A 22,001-nucleotide genomic window follows, 5' to 3' on the forward strand; every position below is an offset into this window, starting at 1 on the left:
GCGCCGTGAGGTGTCGCTGCCGGGGAAGACATGCCAAACATTGATTAAAAAGTATACGCTCTGCTTTCTGAAGTTTCGTCTATTGCCATGAAAGATCATCCAAGCGGTTATACACATGTTTCTATGAAGCGAAATATAAATAGAACGTAATTAACTGATGTTGAAACTGTTGTTTTATTAGTACAGCAACTTCATAGACAATTTGCGGGTCTATGTGAGAGGAGGAACTGGTGGAATGGGTTATCCTAATCTGGGAGGGGAAGGAGGAAGAGGTGGTGATGTCTGGTTCGTCGCCCGAGAAAGGACTACCTTAAAGAGCATTAGGGAGAAATATCCCCAGAAGCGATTTGTAGCTGGAGCAGGAGCCAACAGCAGGTAAGAATCTATTTAATGAAAGTTGTTATTTACAACTTTTCCAGAAAGCAAAATGTCAGCTTAAGGTACTAAGCCTGGTTTAATTTCTCCCAGTGTTAAAGCTCTAAAAGGTGAAAAAGGAAAAGATTGTGAAGTTCACGTGCCTTTGGGAATTTCAGTTATTGATGATGATGGCAAGCAGATTGGTAAGAACATTTGCTTTGTTTTAAGGTATCTAATGTTTGTCACGTTTACTGATAACATCTAGTGAATTTCTAGAACTAGGGTGTTTTATGGTTACATGTTTTCCAAAATACATCTGTGTTTTATTTTGTTTGGCCAAAGAATTGACAAATACACTGTAAAAATTGTTGGAAAAGCAAGGACCCACCCCTTCCAGAAATTAGCAGTAGCTGATTTGTATCACTACATACAAGTCCTTTGCAGTTGGAAACACGTGTTAAAGGCTGGAAGTCATACCCATCCTCCACAGAACCATTCGTGATCTCGTATAAGTTACATCTCCATAAACCCAAATAAGAGTCCCTGTATCTTTACTGAATTATGAAAATGCTTAAGACAAAGATCCTTGCTGAATGTCAACACTTTAGGTTACTTAAAGTGCATATCTGTTTTTTACTCACCAGAAGATCTCTTTCAATACTCTTGGAATGGCTCTCAATGGTTCCTTTGCAGTTTCTCAGAGTTTTTCTTTTTGGACTGTTTAGAATTAAAACTAAATTCCCAAACTGCCCTGGTTTGGTTGTTTAACTACATTGGATGTATTGCAAGATTTATTTATGATGCAGGCATATCAGGGGGCTAAAGATATCCAAGTGTTGTGCTTTTTTTTTGTTGTTTTAAATATTCTAAGGGAGATATCATAGTCTGCATCTTAATGGAAAAATATAAATCATCTGAAGGGAACCACATCTCCATCAATGCATATTTTTCCTTGCAATTTTGAATTCAAATACTGGAGGGTTCAGAACCTCCATCTTGGCCATACTTTGCCTGCTTGCAGTTTTCTTGAGGTGACTGTATGACGGAGAAGAACACTGGGGTGTGATGGCTTTCATTTGTTGCCAAACAAGGAAAATCACCATGACCTTGAGGGCACAGTTCTTGCTAGGAAGTATACACAAAATTGTCTCATAACTGGAGACATTTAAATGGAAAATCACAACTGAACTACTGCAGGGGATTGTGTTTTTTCACTAACAAATTTATTTTCAGGAGAGCTTAATGCAGCAGGAGAGAGAGTCCTAGCAGCTCGTGGAGGTCTTGGAGGCTCATTGGCTACAAACTTTCTACCTTGCAAAGGTCAGAGGAGAACTGTTCACCTTGATTTGAAACTTATAGCAGATATTGGCTTAGTTGGGTAAGTACAGTAGTTTGAAAACTAATATTAGAAAACAAAGTAGTACATTTCAAATTCAACTTCAAAGAAATTTGAGAGTTTGGATGATGAGTGTCAATTTTGCATTTGTATTGTCACCTAAGTTATTTGCAGTTTGAAAAAATCACATTGACTTTAAAGCTATTAATTTTAACATTTGAAAGTATTTGTTATGTTTTGGTGAGTGAAGGGCTTCATGAATCATGATAATACTTAATTAGTAATATAATTGTATTTAGCAGTTGCAGTGATGGCCACAATATTATTAGCACAATATTTATTAAGTAGGTAGGAGGTGCAAAACAGAATCAAGAAAAATGCATATTGCAAGTTTAACTTCATGGCACTGGCACAAGTAGATCCTTTCAGCAGCAGTTGAGAAGAGAATGCCAAAGGCTATGTTTCCTACTCTCCCAAGAAACAGCTTCTAATGTTGGAAGGAAGTAATTACAAACTAGAACAGTAGGACTTGCATATCGATGTTGCTGCTTTATAGCAATGCACATAAATATATTTTTATTTGGAGAAAGCTTTCAACAACCTACATTTGTAGTGTACTACAACTACACTATTCTATTCAGCATCTGCTAACATAAATCAGCCCTGTGGTCCTTAATAATAAAAAAACATAGGAAACATGAAATGATGAGTTTGAGGTGTCAATAGTCTAGTTGGTATGTACCAATGAAAAGTGGAAACTTGAAGACAGATTGATACACTAACTATATTTTTCTTTTTTTTGTTATTAGAAATAATTTTGACAATATAAAATTTCTCTAAAGTTATATAATTTTCAATTGGTCTTCAGTAATTACATGACAGACTTTTTTCTTGTTTTGATCAATGTGAAAGTACAGGAGTTTTATGATGCTGATGCTTCTTTAATCTTGTATTTCAGCTGACAGTTTGCCTTCAAAATGGACACAAAAATCATTATCAGTCAATTAGAGAAGCATATAATTTTCTTATTAAGAATATGAATCAGCCTCCAGTGGTTGTGGTTGTACTTTGATCTCTTTGTGTTTGCTGTTTTTGCCTTTTTTGTGAGTGGTTTGCTGTTAGATCAGGTGAAAAAAAAACAACTATGTAGACTTGAGAAAGGCCCATCAAGTTTAGGTACAGGTTGTGATGTGTTAGTCCAGGTTGCAATTTAAACTTCAAAGAACATAATCTACTTCAGTGGAAACAAAGTGTTTTCTCGAGTATATGACCAGAGTAACCTTCTGGAATGTCTTTAAGGCACCTTTCAACATCAGAGTGTATGAAAACTGCACTCAATAGTTTCCCTATTATAACAAAGAGTCATTAGGTTGCTTTCTTTTTTTTAAGAAAGATTTATGTACAGCCGCTTTATAAAGGCCTGTAATAGAGTACCAGCCTTCTTAACAGGCCATGGTTTTCCATGTATTCAAGTGGAGACTATGTGGTTTTCTATGAGACACCTGCCTTTCTGTCTTGTCACTGTGTTGAGTTGACTGTAGACAGAGTTTTCTTTGATCATTCTGACATGAATATTTGTGAATTTGACTAGAATACAAATCTTGTGTGGACTTTCTGGATGGAGTATGTGCTAAGAATAAGGACTGTAGTCTATCCTTGGATGTCAGGATTAACTTCAAGTTTCACATGGATCAAAGCTATTGTGCCTTTTCCAGCTCAGGTTAATCTTTAAAAAAAGTAGGTTTTACAATTTCAGTCTTAGGTTTTCATTTCAGTGGGTAGATGTATTCTGTGAAGAAGCTTTTGTAAAAGCTGGTGTATTCCTTAATGAGCACTTTTGTTTTAGGATGCAGGTATAACTACCCCTTGTAAAGTGAAGATGTTATAACAGATAGGTGTGCACAGACCAGCTCCTAGGTGTTCTTTTAGGTTTACTTGGTAGCAGAACAGGTTAGTACTAATTTCAGGATCCCTCATACAACTGCCTTAAAACCACACATAAACTGTGCACGTGTGTGTCTATATACACACTCTGAGTTTACATTTGCTTTGCTATGTTAGATAAACTCTAGCATAGGTATCATTGGTACTTAAAGTGTAGACTTCCATAAACCCTGATGTGTCTGCTAAGAGACTGTAAATCCAACTGGTAAGATATATTTGCATGACAGCTTCTTAGAATGCAAGCATAATTTACAAAATTAGCTATAGCACGTGAAGAGTGAATCCAGGTATACCTGGATGGTAATGCTGTATTTCTGTCTGAGTGACTTTGAAAGATTTCTCTTAAATATATTACACATGTATTTACATAACTCTTCTGCCTGCATCCTTAGGAAGCATTGTTGGATTTAGAAAAATTATCCAGATTTGATGTCAAAAAGTAAATCATAATGATCTGGGGCTTGTTTTTTTGTAAAAAAATCCAATAGTCTGAGTAAATGAGTGCAAAAATGAGTTGATAGCATCGAAGAATATGTTTGGAAATAAATATACAGGAAACATATAGGTGTTTATTCAGTGTATCAATCCTGACTTTCATTCTAGGTTTCCAAATGCAGGAAAGTCATCCTTATTAAGCAAGATTTCTCATGCCAAACCTGAGATTGCAAATTATGCATGTAAGTTCATACTCTAGAGCAGTAGTATTTCCCGAGAGCAAAAAGTCTTTTTGCTGACTTGCTTATGGTAAAGGTTTATAAATAAAGAATAAGGTAGCAATGTTGCTTGGCTTTTTAATTATAAGAAATACTTCAAGGAGATACTTGCTGCCTCAGTGTCCAGTTCCTTTACCCATCTCAGTTTTTCATGTATACAGCCCCATAATGCTTCAACCTGTTAATGTAGGGTCTATTTAACATTTATTTTTGTCTCAGCCCCTTTTATTGCAACTGAGACTCACTGTGGTGTGTAATATCCTCAGGCTACAGAATATGTACTGTCAAGTTCCTTTGCCCGAATATGTTGTATGCTTTAGAACTTGCTACCACTTGCAACTGAGAAGATTTTGGGGTTTTAATCTGTCCACTGAAAAATGTACAGAAATTTTTTGTATTTTTTCTGTCAGTAAGTTCAAATTTGTTGTCTGATCTTCTTTAATTACAAAGTAAGAGTGCTAGTACTAATAATTCCTACTGACCTTTTTGCACCTTTCCCAATTCTCTACAACCTTTTCTCAGTTTGAAGAGTCCTATCTCACTTTACCTTTCATTGTTTTATCCCTGTTTGGAAGCTAATCCATAGTCTAGGTAATAGTTTTTGTGTCTGAGACTTCTTTACCTTCACTGTTCCCATTTTGGGATCACTGGAGCAGAAATGCAGAAAGAGATAAGACTTGGTGAAGCACTGGATTTTTGTGGTCTAATTTTCATCTATTTTATTTTGCTTTTTCTTTATTCCTTTTCCTTATTATTTATTTATAGATTTCCTTTTTTTGCTACTGCACATTTGTTTAATTTAAATACACTGAGAAAGTTCTACAATATTTAAATGTTTTGTAACTTTAACATATTTTTTAATGTTAAAACCAGTTTTGTTTTCTTCCTGTCCCCTTGCCACAGTCACAACAATACAGCCTGAACTAGGAAAGATCGTGTATGCTGATTATAAGCAGGTTGGTATGAAACTTCACTCTGATTGTTTGTTAAAGTTATATGGAGTGACTACTTATGTTGCTTAACAGAATTTCAGAAAGAGAATGAAAACTTGTAGGTATTTTCAGATGTGTATCCATAATGTGCACATGTCAAATGCAATTACACTGGCTTAACAGGAGTTGTAAGAAAAGTACTGTTTTATGAAGTAATAATAAGAGAGTTTCATAGCCAAGTACAGTATTATGATGTAGAACTTATTTCAAGTCACTTTAATAGATAGCTTGTCATTTTCCCTTACCTTCCTTCTGTGGTTCTAATCCTGGCTTACAATCTTAGAGGTATGAAATTGTTTATGGAATTGAGAGTGCTGTGTCCTAGTATACTCTTAAAAGTTTAGGACTTGGAAAAAAATCACTGTTTCAGAGACCAGCCTGTTATTTTTATTTAGAAGAAGCAAATTTCTTGCAAGTTGCCTGTACAGAGAGCTCTGGACTGAGTGAGTAATTTTCAGAATGCAAACAGTGGCAGATTTGTACAATAGCTGAAGATCTACTTGAGTGAATGGCAGGGAGTTTTGTGATTTTAACTGTGCTACTGTAACTTCTTGTTATGGCTTTCAATGTTGACTGTTCTTTCTTTTAGTATATTTTTTTGTCTTTGTGGGGTTTTTGTTGGTTTGGTTTGTTTTTTGGGGCGCAGGGTTTTTTTTGTTTGGTGGGTTGGGTTTTTTAATTAAAACCCAAAATAGTATGACTTGATAGTGATTACCTGAACAGCCAGGATAGTGCACTACCTGAGACGTCAGGCAGCTGGGTCCAGTTCCTTTTGTGGTAGGCTGTGGTTGTGAAAGACTGGTGGACTTATGGCCCTACCACTTAAATTTTTGTGAAGTCTGTTCCACCCAGCTTCTTCAGATAAAAGTTGTCAGATAATTGTGCCTGGAATTCTTTCTACAGTATCCACTGATGGGGAAACCAGTGCTAAATGAGAGTAGAGATGCTAATAGATTTTGGACCCCAGCTTCACTTAAAAGTTGCAGCAAACATTTTCATTCCTCAAGCTTAAATCTTCTTTGATGTGCTTTTACTTTGTTTTTGAAGTGTATGATACATGCAGCACTGTACTCATCACTTTGAAGATAAAAGGCGAGTGCATTAAAGGGTTTCAGATAAGTTAACCAGAAAAACATAACCCTCAGATATGAAAAGATAAAAAACTACTGTTTTTGCTTTCAGAACTGAAAATGCTAGGGAGATTCAGTAGCTGATGCTTGAAACCTTCATTTAACAAACTTCAAGTAAAGTGCATATTAAAGAAAGTAAGTTTAGTTTGTCTGGTCCCCTGTAGAGATGCAATATGTCTTAAGGGAATTTTGTTAAATATATTCATTTTATCTGGTAGTTTAGGTTAGCTTATCCTAGAAAGCTGTGCTGCAAATAAACAGGATTTTTCATAATCCTTTCAAAAAACTGCCATGAATGAGGATCACTTGCTCATACTGGTGTATTTTTCTTCAGCAAGAGATCTACTTGCACTCCTGCCTTTCTTTTCTGAAGTTTTTTTCTTACCACAGCCACTGATTCTTATTGTTGGCCATTTCTACAGTTCATGGTTTTTATACCACAGTGTTGGGGGCTATATAGGAACTATATGGACAAAATACCTGTTTTCTGAAGTCAAGGGAACTAGGGGTTGTTATCACAGGGAACTTCTGGGAATATGAGGAAGTACTCTCCATAATGCAACTGCTGAAACCAAAACATAAGCAATGTAATTAAGAGCAATAATTGAGGTGTCTTTCCTGTATTACTCAAAGGACAGTGACTCATGTTTTCCTACAGAACATTGATATTTTTAAAGAGATATGTAACAATTTGCTCATTTTATCTTAGTACAATATAAAAAAGGAAATATGTGCAAGTTTCCTAGTGCTGTCTGTCATTACTGCTTGGAAAAAAAAAGGACACAGAAGTAGAGTACCTGAGTTGGGTTTCAGGTCTCAGTACCAGAGCAGAATTATGTACATTTTCTACCAGAGTATCTAAACTCCCTTCTGCAATAAGTAGCAGACTGGAAATTTTATGGTATGCTGGCTTCAGCCATTGTTCAATTTAATCCGGTTGCTGTCTAAATGGGCATTAGATAGATTTGAAGACCCTACCACTTCCTTCACTCTGTCTTAGCTTTCCTTCTTTCCTTCCCTCTGTCTTAGCTTTCTGTGACTTACTGAGTAGATATTTTGGGGGTTTCAGTATCATTCTGCTCTTTTTTTTGGTCTTCCTCAGCTGTCCAACAGCCCTCTCAACCAGCTGAAAAAATGACAAGGTCTCTGACCATTGTGGCAGTCTTTGCTGGGCTCTGCCTGGAAGCTGACTGATTAATCAAAGTCTCATTTGAGCTGAAGAGCAGAAATCAAATTCTTGTATCTTCTTATGCCCAGGAGAGCAGTGTTAAGTGGGTTTGTATTTGGAGTAATGATACTCTGTAGCCACAAGGAACAGACTTTATTTGCTTTCTCAGTGACAGTTTGAATTCTACACAAATGTGATAGCCTAAGCTGCTCACCTTTCAGAGTCTGTTTTATTCTCAGGTAATAGCTAAATTTTGTAAGATCTCTGCTGAGGTATTATTACCCTCTATTTTGTACTTTGCAGACAGCTATAAGAAATAGACAGGGGGAACATGAGGAGCACCAAGTCTGTGCAATAGCAGCATTTTGTTTAATCTGCCTCTAATGATAGATTGTATTGAAACAGCCAATGCATATTATTTTGTCTGTGTTCTTTTGTTTATGTAGAATGATAATCACTGTTGACAGTTTAAAGTCCCTGGGTTTGCTTACTGGAAGTATTTTGTTTAAAACTTTTGTTTTCCTAGATTTCAGTAGCTGATCTCCCAGGACTGATTGAAGGTGCACATGCAAACAAAGGAATGGGCCACAAATTTCTCAAACATGTAGAGAGAACCAAGCAGCTTCTCTTAGTTGTAAGTTAAATAAGATGTACAGTTTATTGAAATCAAAGTGCAATAAATGAAATATATCTCAATTGCAATATAGTTGGAATTAAGAAAATAATTTATAATTTGCATGATTATGATAAATACAGCTGTAATTGTGTTTACAGAATGGACCACTCAAATGACTAATGATAAATTAAGTAGAATTCTTAAGTAGAATTTATCATTGAAAATCTATCATTGAAAATTTCTTAAGTAGATTCTTAAGTAGAATTTATCATTGAAAATTTCCAATTAATTTAGAACAATGAAGTGTTCCAAGCATAACAAAAGCATGATTTTTTTTTCTGCAAAATTCCTGTAAGAAGTTTAAAAACCAGACCTTTGAGAAACACTGTATCAGAATTAAGCAGTTTGTACCTCCAGTGTACGATGTTTCTTTGCTGTATAGTTTCTTCTGTTACTTGGCCAGGAGTGAGCAAATTGCCATGGACATTCTAGGGCAAAGTACTTGATGGAGAGTACCTTGATATTGTAACATAATTTTACGCCACAAAACTTGTTTTTATGTAACTTTTTCAGGTTGATATTTCTGGGTTTCAGCTGTCTATGAAGACTCAGTTCAGAACAGCCTTTGAAACGATATTGCTTCTAACAAAGGTATGTTCTCATCTTCCTATGTGACAGTTGTAGTTACGTGTTGAGTCAAGAAAATGGCTCAGTTTTGATCAAGAAACATTCAAATGTCAGTTTGTCTTCTGGATTTATAATATAAGGCCAGTGAACAAAGACATTCTCCAAAATGATAAAGTCTTTATTTTCACTTGTCCAGGTTAAACCACTCTAGTTTATGTTGGGTACCACATAATTATTAATAGAATTGATTAATCTATGCAGCATGTGGGATATTTCTTACAGTCAAGTAAAGGTAAAAAGACACAGCATTTTCAGTTCTCCAGTCCACTAGCATTTCAAGAAGTAGAAATATGTGGTTACAGTTAAAGCCCTGCCTTGATGCCCTTACTGCATAGACCAGCATAGGTAAGACATCAGGCCCCAGCTTTGCAGACATTCACTGTTTCCATCTCTTAACTATGCTTCTGCTTAAAATTATACATATTATGTAACTTTAAATTTATCTCTGTGTGACTTAAGTTGATGAATCTTCTAAATTTCATGTATTGCTGTTTAGTTTATTCAGGTTGTGATTTTCTAATATTAAATTGTTCAAGAATTAGAACACTATCCAATTTATTATGTTTTATAGGTCTGAAGTTTTTCTGAAATTGATTTTGTGTTCATGAATGTCAGAATAAACAAAAACCAAAACTCTCATTCTTTTTGTAAGAGGCATTTCAGAATGAGCTAGCCTTTTTACCTGAAAGCAAAAACATGGCTGAATCACTTAACATTATTTTCTCCTGTGCTTTAATATATCAGCTTTGAGCACCTGAGTCAACCTCACAGCTGCTTGGGCAAGAAGGGCTATTTGGGCAATTAAACAAATGCAAGAGGAGATGTAAAATTGAAGTAGCCCTTGTTAAAAGACAAATACTTACTAAGGGAAATTTACTTTTCTTTTAAGGAACTGGAGCTGTACAAAGAGGAACTTGTAACAAAGCCTGCACTTCTTGCCATTAATAAAATGGATTTGCCTTGTGCAAAGGATAACTTGGATGAACTTATGACACAACTACAGAATCCTCAGGGTAAATGAAATTCCAGCAACAACTGTCATCAAAAGTAGTAGTAACATCTCATATGGATAACTCTGCATTGGCAGAGAGTTGTTTGAAACTGAAGTCAGAGTTGTTTGAAACTGAAGTCAGCTATTAATTTTTTTTATTTGAACGTATGTTTAAAATTACTTCCTGCATTTAGAGCTCTGTTTATATGAATTTGTAATGGCTTCACTATTGGGAAAGGATTGTAATAAAATAGAGATATCCCAGATGATCTTTCCCAACCATGATATGGGAGAATAATTTTCCAGTCTAGGTGTCTGGAAAAAGAGTAACCTCCATAGAAGGTCCCCTTATAGGCACTGACATATATACCATTGGCCTAAACACATGAAAATTCTGGACAGGTCTGTGTAGGTTTACTTCAATCTTGCAATTACATTCGGGTGAATTGCTTTCTCTTTCCTGGAGTGTGTAGAAACCAGAAAGGCTTAAGACCATATTCTCCCATATTCTGCAGCTTGGGATTTCTGTGTACTCGTTGGAAGTGTATAGAATCTTCTCATGGCAGCATTAAGAATGGCATACTTGCTATATTACTGCTTGTCTTCTGAGATTTTAGAAGACTAATTGAGCAGGTAATATGTATATTAATTGCTGTTTATAACTGTAATTTATTAAAGTTTATTTTCTGCATTTAATGGGATTTTAGGGGCTTTGTAGTGATACAGTATTTGGGAATTGTGCTAACTCTTTTAATACAATTTTTCAGACTTCTTTCATTTACTAGAGCAAGAAATTATTCCAGAAAATACTCTTGAATTCAGAGAGGTGATTCCTATATCTACATTTACTGGAGAAGGAATTGAGGAACTCAAAACATGTCTAAGAAAATCCATAGATGAGCAAGCAGAGCAGGTGAATGAAGAATACCGGAAAAAGAAACTCCTGGTTTTACGAACTTCCAAAGAAGGACAAATGAATAGAAGCTGGCATTCCTGAATGGATCCAGCACATTTTAATATTTTAACTATGCACATGAGGCCTTTGTTGTGCAGACCTTCCATTTAATTGTTCTCTCTTCCATATTTGTCTGCTTCCCTCCATTTGTTTTGGCACTTGGGTTGGGCCCAGTGGGGAAAGAGACAAGGTGTTTTCTTAATTTATTTTGCCTACGAAGCTCAACAATATAAAGACCAAAGTATGTGTAACTCAAAGCACTGCTTAACAACTGCTGATTCCTGGAATATTTTTCGGCAAGTGAGAGGAATGGAGGGAGTATAACTTGCACAAAGGAGCAAGTTCAACAACTCTAGGTGTCCTGTGGGCATCAGAAGAACCAAGGGGAGTTTTTGATGGAGGAATTTTCCAGGGTCTGGGCCTTCTAAGGTGAACCAGTTCTGTTGTTGTGACAGGCATTGGATTGTTGGGGTTTTGTTTGTTTTAAGGATTTAAAGGAAAACACATATCAGTGGCTGCTAGGAAGTGACTTGCAGGAGCACAAAAAGCAAGACTGATTTGTAATGCTGCAGGTTTTTTTGACACCTGCTGGTGCCTATTGTAGTCATCTTAGTTGTATACATCCTGATTCCAAACTTGTGATTCCCTCCTTTTATGGAGTTGTTGGGTTTATGTTATGTTTCGGTGAAGAAAACTGCTTCTTCTCAACAGAGCTATACATTTTTGGAAATATTTAGTGTTCTAGATTTTGTATTATAAGAAGGCACACTCACATTTTAATTTAAAAAAAGTTAGAAATCCTTTATTGTCAGGGTGGTTCCTACTTTAAAGCTATTAAATTGCTTGTAAAGCAAAAAAAGATTGAATACATCAAAGCCTTCTAGTTTGGTCCAGTTTTGTTATATATGTATCATACCCTGCTTCTTTAAATTTTGTTAAAGCAGTCACTGGGAAGAAAGGTATTGTTTCTCATAATGCATTTATTTTATCATTGGTATTGGTTCTTACTGTGATTTTCCTCTAATTTTACTGTGTTTGGGGCTAATATGCTTTCCCTAATGCGAAGAATAGGCTGTCAATTTTTAATACTCCGTTTTACAGAATTGCAGAATCAGTTGGGTTGGGAAAGATCTGTGAGATTGAGTCCATCCAATGACCGAACACCACTTTGTCAACTAGACCATGGCATTCAGTGCCATGTCCACTGTTTCCTTAAACACCTCTACCCTCCATCTTCCTGGGCAGCCCGGTACCCTTTCTGTGAAGAAATTCCTCGTGATGTGCAATCTGAATCTGCCCTGGTACCGACTGAGGCCATCTCTCATCCTGTTGCTGGTTGCCTGGGAGAGGAGAGACCGACCCCCGCTACAACCTCCTTTCAGGGGGTTGTAGAGTGATAAAATCACCCCGACCTCCATTTCTGCAGGCTATTTCATAGCTGATAATAGCATTTTGTTTTTTCCAGACTTTGTGAACACACCGATCTTAACCTCACTCATTAAGGGGGGGAGTGGGAGTGTGTTTGGACTAAGAGGCAGCATGGCGTGACTGGAGCTGTCCGCCGTGGGCCGTAGCTGCCTGCCGCAGTCGGGTTCCTCCCACCTGCGGTCAGCTGCCTTATCGGAGGGACGTGTTGTGGAGCACCGGCGTTGCCGGCCCAGCTCGCGGAGTTCTGCGCTCCTGCGGGAAGCGGAGAGCCCCGAGCGGGCGGGCGCGGCCGGGAGCTCTGGTGCGCGGGGCCGGGCCCGCACTGCGCCGGCGCCGCCCCCCGCCCCACAAGGCCCCGCGCGGCCGCGGCGTCCCCTCAGCGCGGCGGCTCCGCGGCCGGAGCGGCGGCCATGGCGCCTCCTGTGCGCGGCGGCAAGGTGAGCGGGCACGGCCATCCCGGGCCCTGCGGCGCTTCCCGGCTCCCCGCGAGTCCGGGATCGCACTGCGGCAGGCTCGGAGCGCTGTCGCGGGCGGGGATCGGCGGTGCTCCGCGGGGGGATGCTGTTTGTTCTGTCCGTGCGTCAGCTGCTCTTCCCGATTCAGTCGGAAAAATAATTACCCCTGCTCCAAGTTTTTCTTGCAAGTTCTAATCTGTTAGCTAGGATCGTTAATTCTAACCTGGTACATCTATATTTAATTTTAAAAGGAGTTTTGGAGAACGTGGAACTGCATGATTGATTCCCAGAATTTTAAAAAAAAAAGGAGTGGTGGTATTGGTTCTGAACCAATCCCTTGAAACTGGTGAGCTTTAGGCCTCCAGTTTCTGGTGGCCAGTTAGTCAAAACTCATTAAAAAATTTAAACTGCTCATGCTGTTGTGGATAGTTAGGCAACTGTTTGTGTTGATAAATTATTCTGTGACTTCTCTCCTACAGGGCTTTAGAAAACAGTGATGCTTCCCAGACCGTGGTCTTCTCAAGGCCATGCAAGGGAACAGAGCTGGTTTTACTCATTTCTGAATTTTGTCTATAGTAAATGTGCTTTTTGTCGTCTTTTTTTTCATTTTTTTATCTTGTGGGCCTTTAATGATTTACCAGTTTTTAACCAGCTTCAGCCAGCATGTCTTGTTACAGCAACATGGATCTTTAGAATAGGGGGTAAAATCTGTCACTATTAAGGGGTGCTATTAGGACTGGTAGCTTCTGTGGATCAGATATAAGAGCTTTGCACAGTACAGCTTTAAAATCCTTGGGATGGAAGAAGCTGAAGCCAAGAATTTAAGGCAAGGCAGGGTTTTATCTGGCCAAAATGTGCTTTCTTCCCTTGGACAACTAGTTGACAAGTGGCTGAGGTCCCTAGTTGTTCAACACCACCAGGGATAGACATTAAAATCAGATGGACTAAAGAGAGGAAGAGAAAACCAAAATAAACTCCATGTCTGCAGAAATGAGTTTGGTATTGGGGAATATGCCGTAGCTGCTCTGCATCTGTTTATTACAACACAGGTTTCATCATTTAATGGGAGGGACTCCTGGCTGGGCACAGCTCCCTTTGACAGCTTTGTTTGCCTTCAGTAATTTTCCACTTAATTATGTTGTTATGGTTGTTCATGGGTGTGAACCTGCAGAGGGAGGTCTGCGTGTTTATCTTGGCTTGGGCTACAAAGTGCACAGACAGCTTGAAAATTCATCAATGATGTTAGTGAACAAAAGCTCCTGCTTCAAGCTGTGCATCTGCAGTTGTGTCTTATGTGCAGTAGTATTCGTATCAATGAGTTTCCAAATCTGAAGCCCTCTTATTCAGTGAAAAAATTGGGGTTCATGACTGCGTTGTAAAGTCTCTTTCTTGCCTAGACAGTTTGATAGAAGAATTTCTTTGATGTTTTTGTAGGTGATGGAGCCTATTCATATGTGAATTTTATAATATTTCAGGGTTTGATATGGGTAGAATACACTCTGTCTTTGCACATGTTAGCCCAACAAACTCGCCTTTAGGTTGTAAACTTTAACAGTTGCATACTGACATACACGGAGGTCTGATGGTGTCCAGTAGTAAAGTGATTTACTTATTATGACCTGCAGATTCGGTCTTGGGACTTAGATGTGGGTGTAGAAAATCCACAAGAGGATCTTTTCCTCTGGAAAAGCTGGACAGCCATAGAAAAGTCATTACCAGTGTTTCCTGATTTTCTCCAATTTCCTTGAAACCTTCCTATAGAAGGCAGGAAGGAAAAGAGACCCACAAGATATATAAACAATTTAGAGCTTGTCGTTTGTTTTCTGACATGAAACAATCATTGCACCCTTTCCTCACTGCTGGTTAAGTGCAGCCTTGAACCTAACATCTGCAGTAATCATTCTATATGACTTATGGATTTTTTGCTAAAAACATAAAATTCAGGATCCAAACTCTGTGTCTTGGAACACCCATGAGAGAAGCAGTTTTTTGCACCTTTGTCTTTTGAGATGAATAGATAGAGAACAAGCTCTGGAGAGAAAAACTGAAGAAAGAAAAAAAAAGTAGTTTGAGTTGTGTCTTTTAAATAAGAACAAATTGTAGAAGGTGATGGAGTTGGCCTAATAGCTTGATATTCCTAATTCCTGAATTGCAGTGTAAATGCTGTTGCTAAAATTGCATGAAACAAATGTGATGTTGACTCTTTCTTTGTTTTGTTTCTTAGATCCAGTAACACCTCTTTTCCTACTTATAGAGGTTGCTAAGGTTTCTCTTGATTTGAGGACATTGCTGGTAAGTGCACTGAAGCCATCTAATTAAGGCAACATCTGTTTTGTTAGTGTCTTCATCAGGGATCTGAAGCTATAATTACAATCAAAGTCAGCAGTATTTGCAAGATGGGACAGGTCTCCCCTGATGGAAGGGATGGTGGGTAACTTGCCTATTTGCAGTAATCTACTACTGCAAATGAATTTTCAGAAGCAGCAGGTATCTGAAAATGATCAGTCGTGTTTATTCCAGCTGGTTCACATATAGCTCTGTCTTGGAGTATGCCCTGTCTGCATGGAAGTTTTATCCAAGTAAAGGCAAGCTCTTTATGGAAGAGCAAAAGCATCAAGCTTGAGGAGAACAAAACATGATGCTATATTAGATTTACCCCTGAATTTCATTTGTTATAGTTCTATTTTCTTGCAAATTTATTGTTTTGACCTTACCGAAGCTAGGGTTAAGCATCATATTAAAATAATCATAATGCAAATACTTTTCTGGTCCCCTTACCATGGGGCTATCCTGTTAATGACCTGCCATCTGAAAAGTTTACTGCCATGGGAAGAGAAGCTTGCCCACACTCAACTATCCTTAGCAACAATATAATGCTGTCTGATTGACAGATAAGGTAGTTTTTAGCATAAATGTGGTTGTCATTATTTCTTTCCAGAATGCTTCTTTAGAATCTAGACTGTGATCAGCACTTAAAGTGTCCACATTCCAGTGCAATTCTTCAGTGTTAGATGGCATAAAATAATTGCCTAATGGTTTCTTAGGAAACAAATTGAACTTCATTTATTTGTCTATAAATCAATAGAATGCTGGCTAGTTGTATGGCTTGATAATGCTTTTAGTGTGTTTCCAGTATAAATGGGAATTCCTTATCTGAAAACTGGAGCTCCCTGGTCATTGGATGTTTGCAGGTATAAAAGGAAAGTGAGGGATCAGATCCAATTGCCTTTTTTTTTGCAACCATGTCTATAACCTTTCTGTGATAAAGATACTCAGTTACTTGTATATGCATTAAGCAGAACTTCTGGTACTTAAAGAATTGGTTTATGACTTTGGACATTTGACAGATATGCACAGTGCAGTATAATAATTGGGAAGAAATTTCAGGAGAAGTTATAACTGAATGGCGCTCAGTGAGAATTTACAAAGTATCTGTTCATTTTTAGGTACTGTAATTCTTAGTGTCCAGCTTCAAGTACACTCTGGGGTAAATGCTCAGTGCCTGTTACATATTAGGCTTCTTTGAAATATCTTTGTCATGCAGAGAAGGGATAACTGATAACTTGAATTGAGTATTTTTTAAAGTTTTTGTTTGTTTAGTAAAGGCCCATCATTGAGACTGTTTTCAGCATCTCTGCAGGCAAGAGGCTATAGTGGGTATGCAGACAGTGGTTGTATTGAAAAGGAAGCAGTATTAACACTTGCTCTGGAGTGGAAAATGTGAAAGCTGAAAAGTCATCTGCTTTCTGTAATTGTTTGTGTGCTTGGACAGTTGATTCTGAAAGGGAGGAGTAGTGTGGCAGAACTGTTAGTTGCTGTTGATAAATTCATAGTAAGTTACTCAACAGAGCCTCCGCCACTATCTTGCAGCTCTTGTCAACAGTTTGGCCTATATAAAATGTGTATAACTGCCTACATATGCATTCCTTGCCAGTCTAATGATGCAGATTTTAAGCAACTCCCTTTTACTCATGCAGCAGCATGGTAGGACTAAGCATGCACTCTGATACTGTATCTGGGCTAAAGTCAGGGAGCTGCCAGTTGAGGACAGGTGAACTTAAATCATGGCTGTGTAGACTCACAGATTCAAATGTGCTTCTTTTTCATCTTGAACACAGCGACTTCAGCAGTCTGTCAGCTGAGAAGTCATAAGTCTGTGAAATAACCTGATGTTTAATTAAAGCGTGAATGTAGTGGTTTTTAAGACAATGTTACCACTGTCTTGTGTCAGACAAAGAAGGTTCCACAGAGTTAGTGCCTACTAGCTTTCATCTAAGTTTATTAAAATCAAAAATCAACTGTGTCCATTGTTTTCATTTATGTTTTTCTTTTTAGTTGCAGGAAACAACCTCTGAGGGCAGATATGGGCTGCCGAGATGTTCATGCAGCGACCGTACTGGCCTTCCTCAGTGGAACAGCCTCAGTAGCTGGGCTCCTTGCAGCAGTTCTGCTTCCAAACTGGAGGCAGATGAGACTGTACACATACAACAAGAATGAGAGGAATGTGACCGTTTACACTGGACTCTGGATTAAGTGTGCGCGCTTTGATGGGAGCAGAGACTGTGTGATCTATGACCCACAGTGGTACACGGCTGTTGATCAGCTGGATTTGCGTGTTCTTCAGTTTGCCCTTCCTCTGAGTATGTTTACTGCTGTCTCAGCTCTGTTCCTCTGCATGATTGGCATGTGTAACACAGCCTTTGTATCGAGCGTGCCAAACGTCAAACTGGCCAAGTGCCTGGTAAACAGTGCAGGCTGCCATCTCGTGGCCGGCCTCTTGTTCCTGCTTGCCTGTGCCATTTGTCTCACTCCGTCCATCTGGGTCATTTTTTATAACAATTATCTGAACAGAAAATACGAGCCCGTCTTCAGCTTTGACATCTCTGTATTTATTGCCATTGCCAGTGCTGGCGGTCTGTTTTTCACTTCCATCCTGCTGTTCCTGTGGTACTGTGCATGCAAAAGCCTCCCTTCTCCTTTCTGGCAGCCCCTGTATTCCCACGCCCCCAGCATGCACAGCTATGCCTCTCAGCCCTACTCCGCACGTTCTCGCCTCTCTGCTGTAGAAATTGACATTCCTGTTGTGACACATTCATCTTAAGGAGACAAAGCCTTGGAAGCCAAGTTCTTGTGCTCATTCAAGCCATGAACGTTGCAGGCTTGATTCTCTGTGCTGCCACATAATCCTTTGTAAACTCAAGTTTCCCAAGGTGCAAAGCTGTGGAGGCCTGAGTTCAGCAAGTCTGTTGCTGTTCTGGTCTGTTTGTTACTTCCAGACCACCTTTCTTTTTTTTTTTTTTTTTTGACTCTGAGCTCACTACAGTTGCAGTTGCTGCTAATACTGGGACAGTACACTAACAATTGTATGCATCCATCCTTTCGCTTGCTGATGTCAAAGGAGGTTTGAACATCTTTGAAATTTAATAAGCTATTCCTAGATTCCGATCTCATTGTAAGACCCTTGCACCTGTGTATTGTCCTGATGCAGGCAATGGAACTGGGTGTAAGGGATTCACTGAGTTTCTTGTTCATCCAGACCCACATATTGTAATATGTGATATCTGAAAAGGGTATTTGGCAGACTAATTCAGTTCTGTGCGCTGTTCTTTGTTTTTCACTGTACACACAAACAGATACCTGCTTTGGAACTTCTGTAACAGAATTAGTGCCAAATTACCCTTTATTTTCAAAGTAGCTGTCAGAAGGAATAAAACTGATTTAACTAAGAATGTTGTTCTGTGCTGTAATAGCATTTTGTGACTTTCTGGAGGCTAGAAATCTTTTGTGAACTTTATTTCTAGTCTTTTTTTTACTAAGTTAGCAAATTCACTAGATCTATTTTGTGATTAAAACTAAAAAACACTAGTATTTAAAAATTGTGATTAGAACCTTGACTGTTTTATTTGAAGGCCTTCTTAAAAATGGATTTTCAAGTATGATATAAAGTGTTAAGTTCTGGAGAGAAATGTCACTCACTGCAAAAAGGGTTAGGAAAATCATAAAGAATTCTGAAGACTAAGAAAGATTCTTTTGAAACACTGTATACAAGCTATAACAACATCTCTCTGAAAAGGGAATTATAACCCTGGGGAGAGATTTTTTAATCTAGATGTTTTTTTTAAAGTGTATATACAAGGAACAATGAGCTTATGTTTTTTTCAGAGTTGATCTTTATGGTTGATGGACTTTTCATGCTGTAGCTTATTTCATTACTGATTAAGACTTAACCTTTTCAACCTGGTTCTTTAACACCTTTCAAATTCAGCTATTTTAAAATCCAGTTATTTTGCCTGCTGCCACCTCATAAATGCAGAAAGTTTCCTATTCCTATTTTCTGTAAGATGAGATTTTGAATAACTTTTGAGGTTCAGCGTGTAGCTCTACAAGGATGAGGAGGGATTGTAAATTCCCAACCTGGGATGTCTTTAAATCACTTTTTGCCTTCTAAAATACAGAGCAGCAGGTGAGCCCTAAGGATCCAAATTCTTCAATATGGGTTTTGACATTACTTGAAAATTTCATGATGGTGAGTTGAAGAGTGCTATAATTAAAACAAGCATTTGATTCTCTCAGGTTTTGGTAAATTGAGATGTCATCCCAGTAAGAAAAGCTGTTTTGATTGGTGGCCTTCTGGAGCTTAGTGGGTATTTGCATTTGATTAATCTCAGAAAAAAAAATTGTATTTCTAAAAAAAAATCAAATCTATTTCTTTAATTCCAGTTCTGAAAATTCATCCAAGGTCCTGAAAACCATTTAGCTTCCTCCTCCTGGTGTTAGAAATAGAAACGAGTACTGTACTGGTTAAACCTTGGTCTGTTAAAATTTGTGAAATAACAGTATGTAAAGAAGGATTGTGTTTTAGCTGGCAGATCTCAGACTTCAGTGGGCTGAAGGAGGAAGCTGATCTCTGTCATAATTCCCAGCATAGTCAGTAAAGTGACAGGCCATTAACATAGTGCTTGATAAAACAGCAGTCTTAAGGAATTACCACTGTAGACAATAAAGAATATGTAAGGAGATATTCCTCTAAAGGCCTAAACATGATACTCTCTTAGGTTTACAGGGTATGAGAGTATGAAGTATCTTTTCTAATCAGATCATGACTTGCATGGGATTAGAACAGGCGTAATGACATGCAAGCCAGGTTTTTTTCTTCAAAACTCAACTTTGCTTTACTGTTAGTTTGGTTGTTCAACAGTGTTGCTGGTTTAGCTGCCCATATCCTTTAATGCCTTGTAAGGTCAAAGCAAAGGGGCCACTGGTTTGTGATTTAATGTCATCTTGCTTCTGCATCACTTCAGTGTCTTTTCGTCTTTGTGCCTTGCTTCAGTTACGCGTTGGCCAATAAATGTTACAGTCAGCATCTGATACGCTCTTTGAGCCTGAATTTGCAAAGCATTTTGATAATTTTTAAGAGTTGATGAATATGTCTCTTGGTGACTTAAAAAGGAGCTAAATTTTCAGCATCTCCAGAACAAGAATGACAGCCTGGCAAACTGTTGCTTTCTACAAGAATATAAGTTTAGCCAGTGTTGTTTTCTGTGCACTTTAATAGCAGATGCCTCTGACAGCTCTTTTGTATTCTGACTTTGATTTTTATGCACAGAACTTTTAATTAGTATTTGCTGCTGCCTAAGCTGATAACTTGTTGCTTTGAAAATTGTGTATTTCCAAAAGTCAGAGATGAACGAGTTATGAAAAGTGGGGCTCCAGAAGATAATGGATTCCAATGTAGGTTTTAGTTAGCAAAAAGACTGTTGCATCATGTTCTATGACCGAAGCATAGCTGGTTTTCTTTCATCAATGCTGTTAATATGTTTCTGCTAGGTCCTAAGTGAAATTACCTGGAAGTGCTGTGCTGTATTTCCTTTGTTACAGAAAGACACGGCCAACCTGTGACACTTGAGCCGAGTGCCACTCCAACTTTTTTTTCTTGCTAAGGTTGCCATCGTGCTCAGCACCAAGCCTCCCTGGATTGGGAGGGAGCACATGTGTCCTGCAGGTATGTCTGCCAGGGAACAGCTTCTGGGGAGCAGTTAGCACCCCTGGCTCTGACCAGCCACACCTTCCTGGGCACTGCTGTGTGAACGACAAGCACTTGGGGTCTTGAACAGAAATATTTTAATTTGTAGCTTGTGCAGTAATGGTTGGGTGCTCTGGGATTACAGGAACCTGTATTTTTTCAAGTAGTTCCTGTCCAATTTCTTTAAATTGTGTTAAGTGTTGGTTCTTTTTATGTGAAACAGAAGATATGTATTTTTAATAAAAGAGTCTCATACAGATGCAGGTTTTTTTGATTAATTTTGTTGAAAACAGTAGCTACTAGAATGTGAAAGACTTTACCTTTTGATATTGATCACCAAACTATTTCAGATGCCTTAGGTTTAAAATACGTATACTGCATTTTAGATGCATAATTTTATAGGACTCCTGCTTTGAGTGAAACAAAATAATTTTTAAAAGCATTGCAAAACCCTAAACCAGCCCTTCTGAAAAGGAGGGATAAGTCAAACTCCTGCCCTCCCATCTGCTGTGCAGGATGTGCTGTCAGCTGGAGAATATGCTGCCTCCTGACCTGTGAAATTCATTTGGGCGTCCCAGGCACTTGAGGCACTCCGGAAGGATAGTAGTGGTTCTTGATGCTTCACTTCTCTTTTGTGCTGCTCCTGGCTACTACAGTTCAGAAGCATTAGGGCAACTCAATACTGAGCTGGGGAATCCTCTGAATCCTTCCCCCATCAGGGAAATCCCCAGGGTATTGCCTTGGAAAGACATACCACAGAGTTTTCCCCACTAGGTGGACAGAAAGGACTTCCCCGTGGAGTCTTGCACAACACCATGATCCATCCCATTCCTTTCCACATATGTCCCAAATTCTCTTAGTTTCTCCTTTCCCTGTTTCCTCATTGGTTGTGGTATCCCTGGTTGCCACCCCGTATTCCCTGTAGGCTAATGCCCTTTGCCCTGCCCCTTGTGCCACCCCTGTGCCCTCAGACCACTGCCACTGACCCCGTACTTAACCCTGTGCTCACCACATGGCTTGGTCTTCTGTCCCTGGTTTCCCTTTGGTGTGGATGCAATAAACTTCGCTGGAACTGGCCATACAAAAGGCCCTTTTGCTGCTGTTTGCTGAGCTAGCCATGGTGAGAGGGGTGTGTGGACTTCAGTGCTTTGGCTGAATGCTTCCCCCAGCGGCTTTTCCGCAGGAGATGCTTACTGGGGAATGGCT

The 22,001-nt window shown here is 38.7% G+C and overlaps 2 protein-coding genes across 4 annotated transcripts in view; both read left to right on the forward strand.

Moving 5' to 3' along the window:
• The window catches only part of LOC128800320 (GTP-binding protein 10-like), a 59,743-nt gene extending 47,841 nt beyond the window's left edge, over positions 1-11,902 (forward strand). For both annotated transcript variants that reach the window (XM_053965537.1, XM_053965456.1), the window contains 9 exons: positions 182-375; positions 469-560; positions 1,591-1,735; positions 4,241-4,314; positions 5,254-5,306; positions 8,167-8,274; positions 8,830-8,907; positions 9,833-9,956; positions 10,702-11,902. In XM_053965537.1, coding sequence (XP_053821512.1) covers positions 182-375; positions 469-560; positions 1,591-1,735; positions 4,241-4,314; positions 5,254-5,306; positions 8,167-8,274; positions 8,830-8,907; positions 9,833-9,956; positions 10,702-10,931 — 1,098 coding nt within the window. In that variant the 3' untranslated portion in view covers positions 10,932-11,902. The remainder of the gene's footprint in view (positions 1-181; positions 376-468; positions 561-1,590; positions 1,736-4,240; positions 4,315-5,253; positions 5,307-8,166; positions 8,275-8,829; positions 8,908-9,832; positions 9,957-10,701) is intronic.
• A 775-nt stretch (positions 11,903-12,677) lies between these two features.
• Positions 12,678-21,054, forward strand: CLDN12 (claudin 12). 2 transcript variants are annotated; one of them, XM_053965657.1, is made up of 3 exons: positions 12,678-12,754; positions 14,997-15,064; positions 17,108-21,054. In XM_053965657.1, the coding sequence occupies exon 3, from the start codon at positions 17,136-17,138 to the stop codon at positions 17,871-17,873; it is 738 nt and encodes a 245-aa protein (XP_053821632.1). In that variant the 5' UTR covers positions 12,678-12,754; positions 14,997-15,064; positions 17,108-17,135; the 3' UTR covers positions 17,874-21,054. The 2 variants fall into 2 exon arrangements, with proteins under 2 accessions (XP_053821632.1, XP_053821717.1); XM_053965742.1 differs by lacking the exon at positions 12,678-12,754 and adding an exon at positions 13,868-13,889.
• The last annotated feature ends 947 nt before the right edge of the window (positions 21,055-22,001 follow it).

Source organism: Vidua chalybeata, chromosome 1, assembly GCF_026979565.1.
Source record: "Vidua chalybeata isolate OUT-0048 chromosome 1, bVidCha1 merged haplotype, whole genome shotgun sequence".
Classification (NCBI taxonomy): Eukaryota; Metazoa; Chordata; class Aves; order Passeriformes; family Viduidae; genus Vidua; species Vidua chalybeata.

What these genes read in the sequence shown, in the direction of transcription:
- CLDN12 (XM_053965657.1), top strand. Translation starts at nt 17,136, where the DNA reads ATGGGCTGCCGAGATGTTCATGCAGCGACCGTACTGGCCTTCCTCAGT.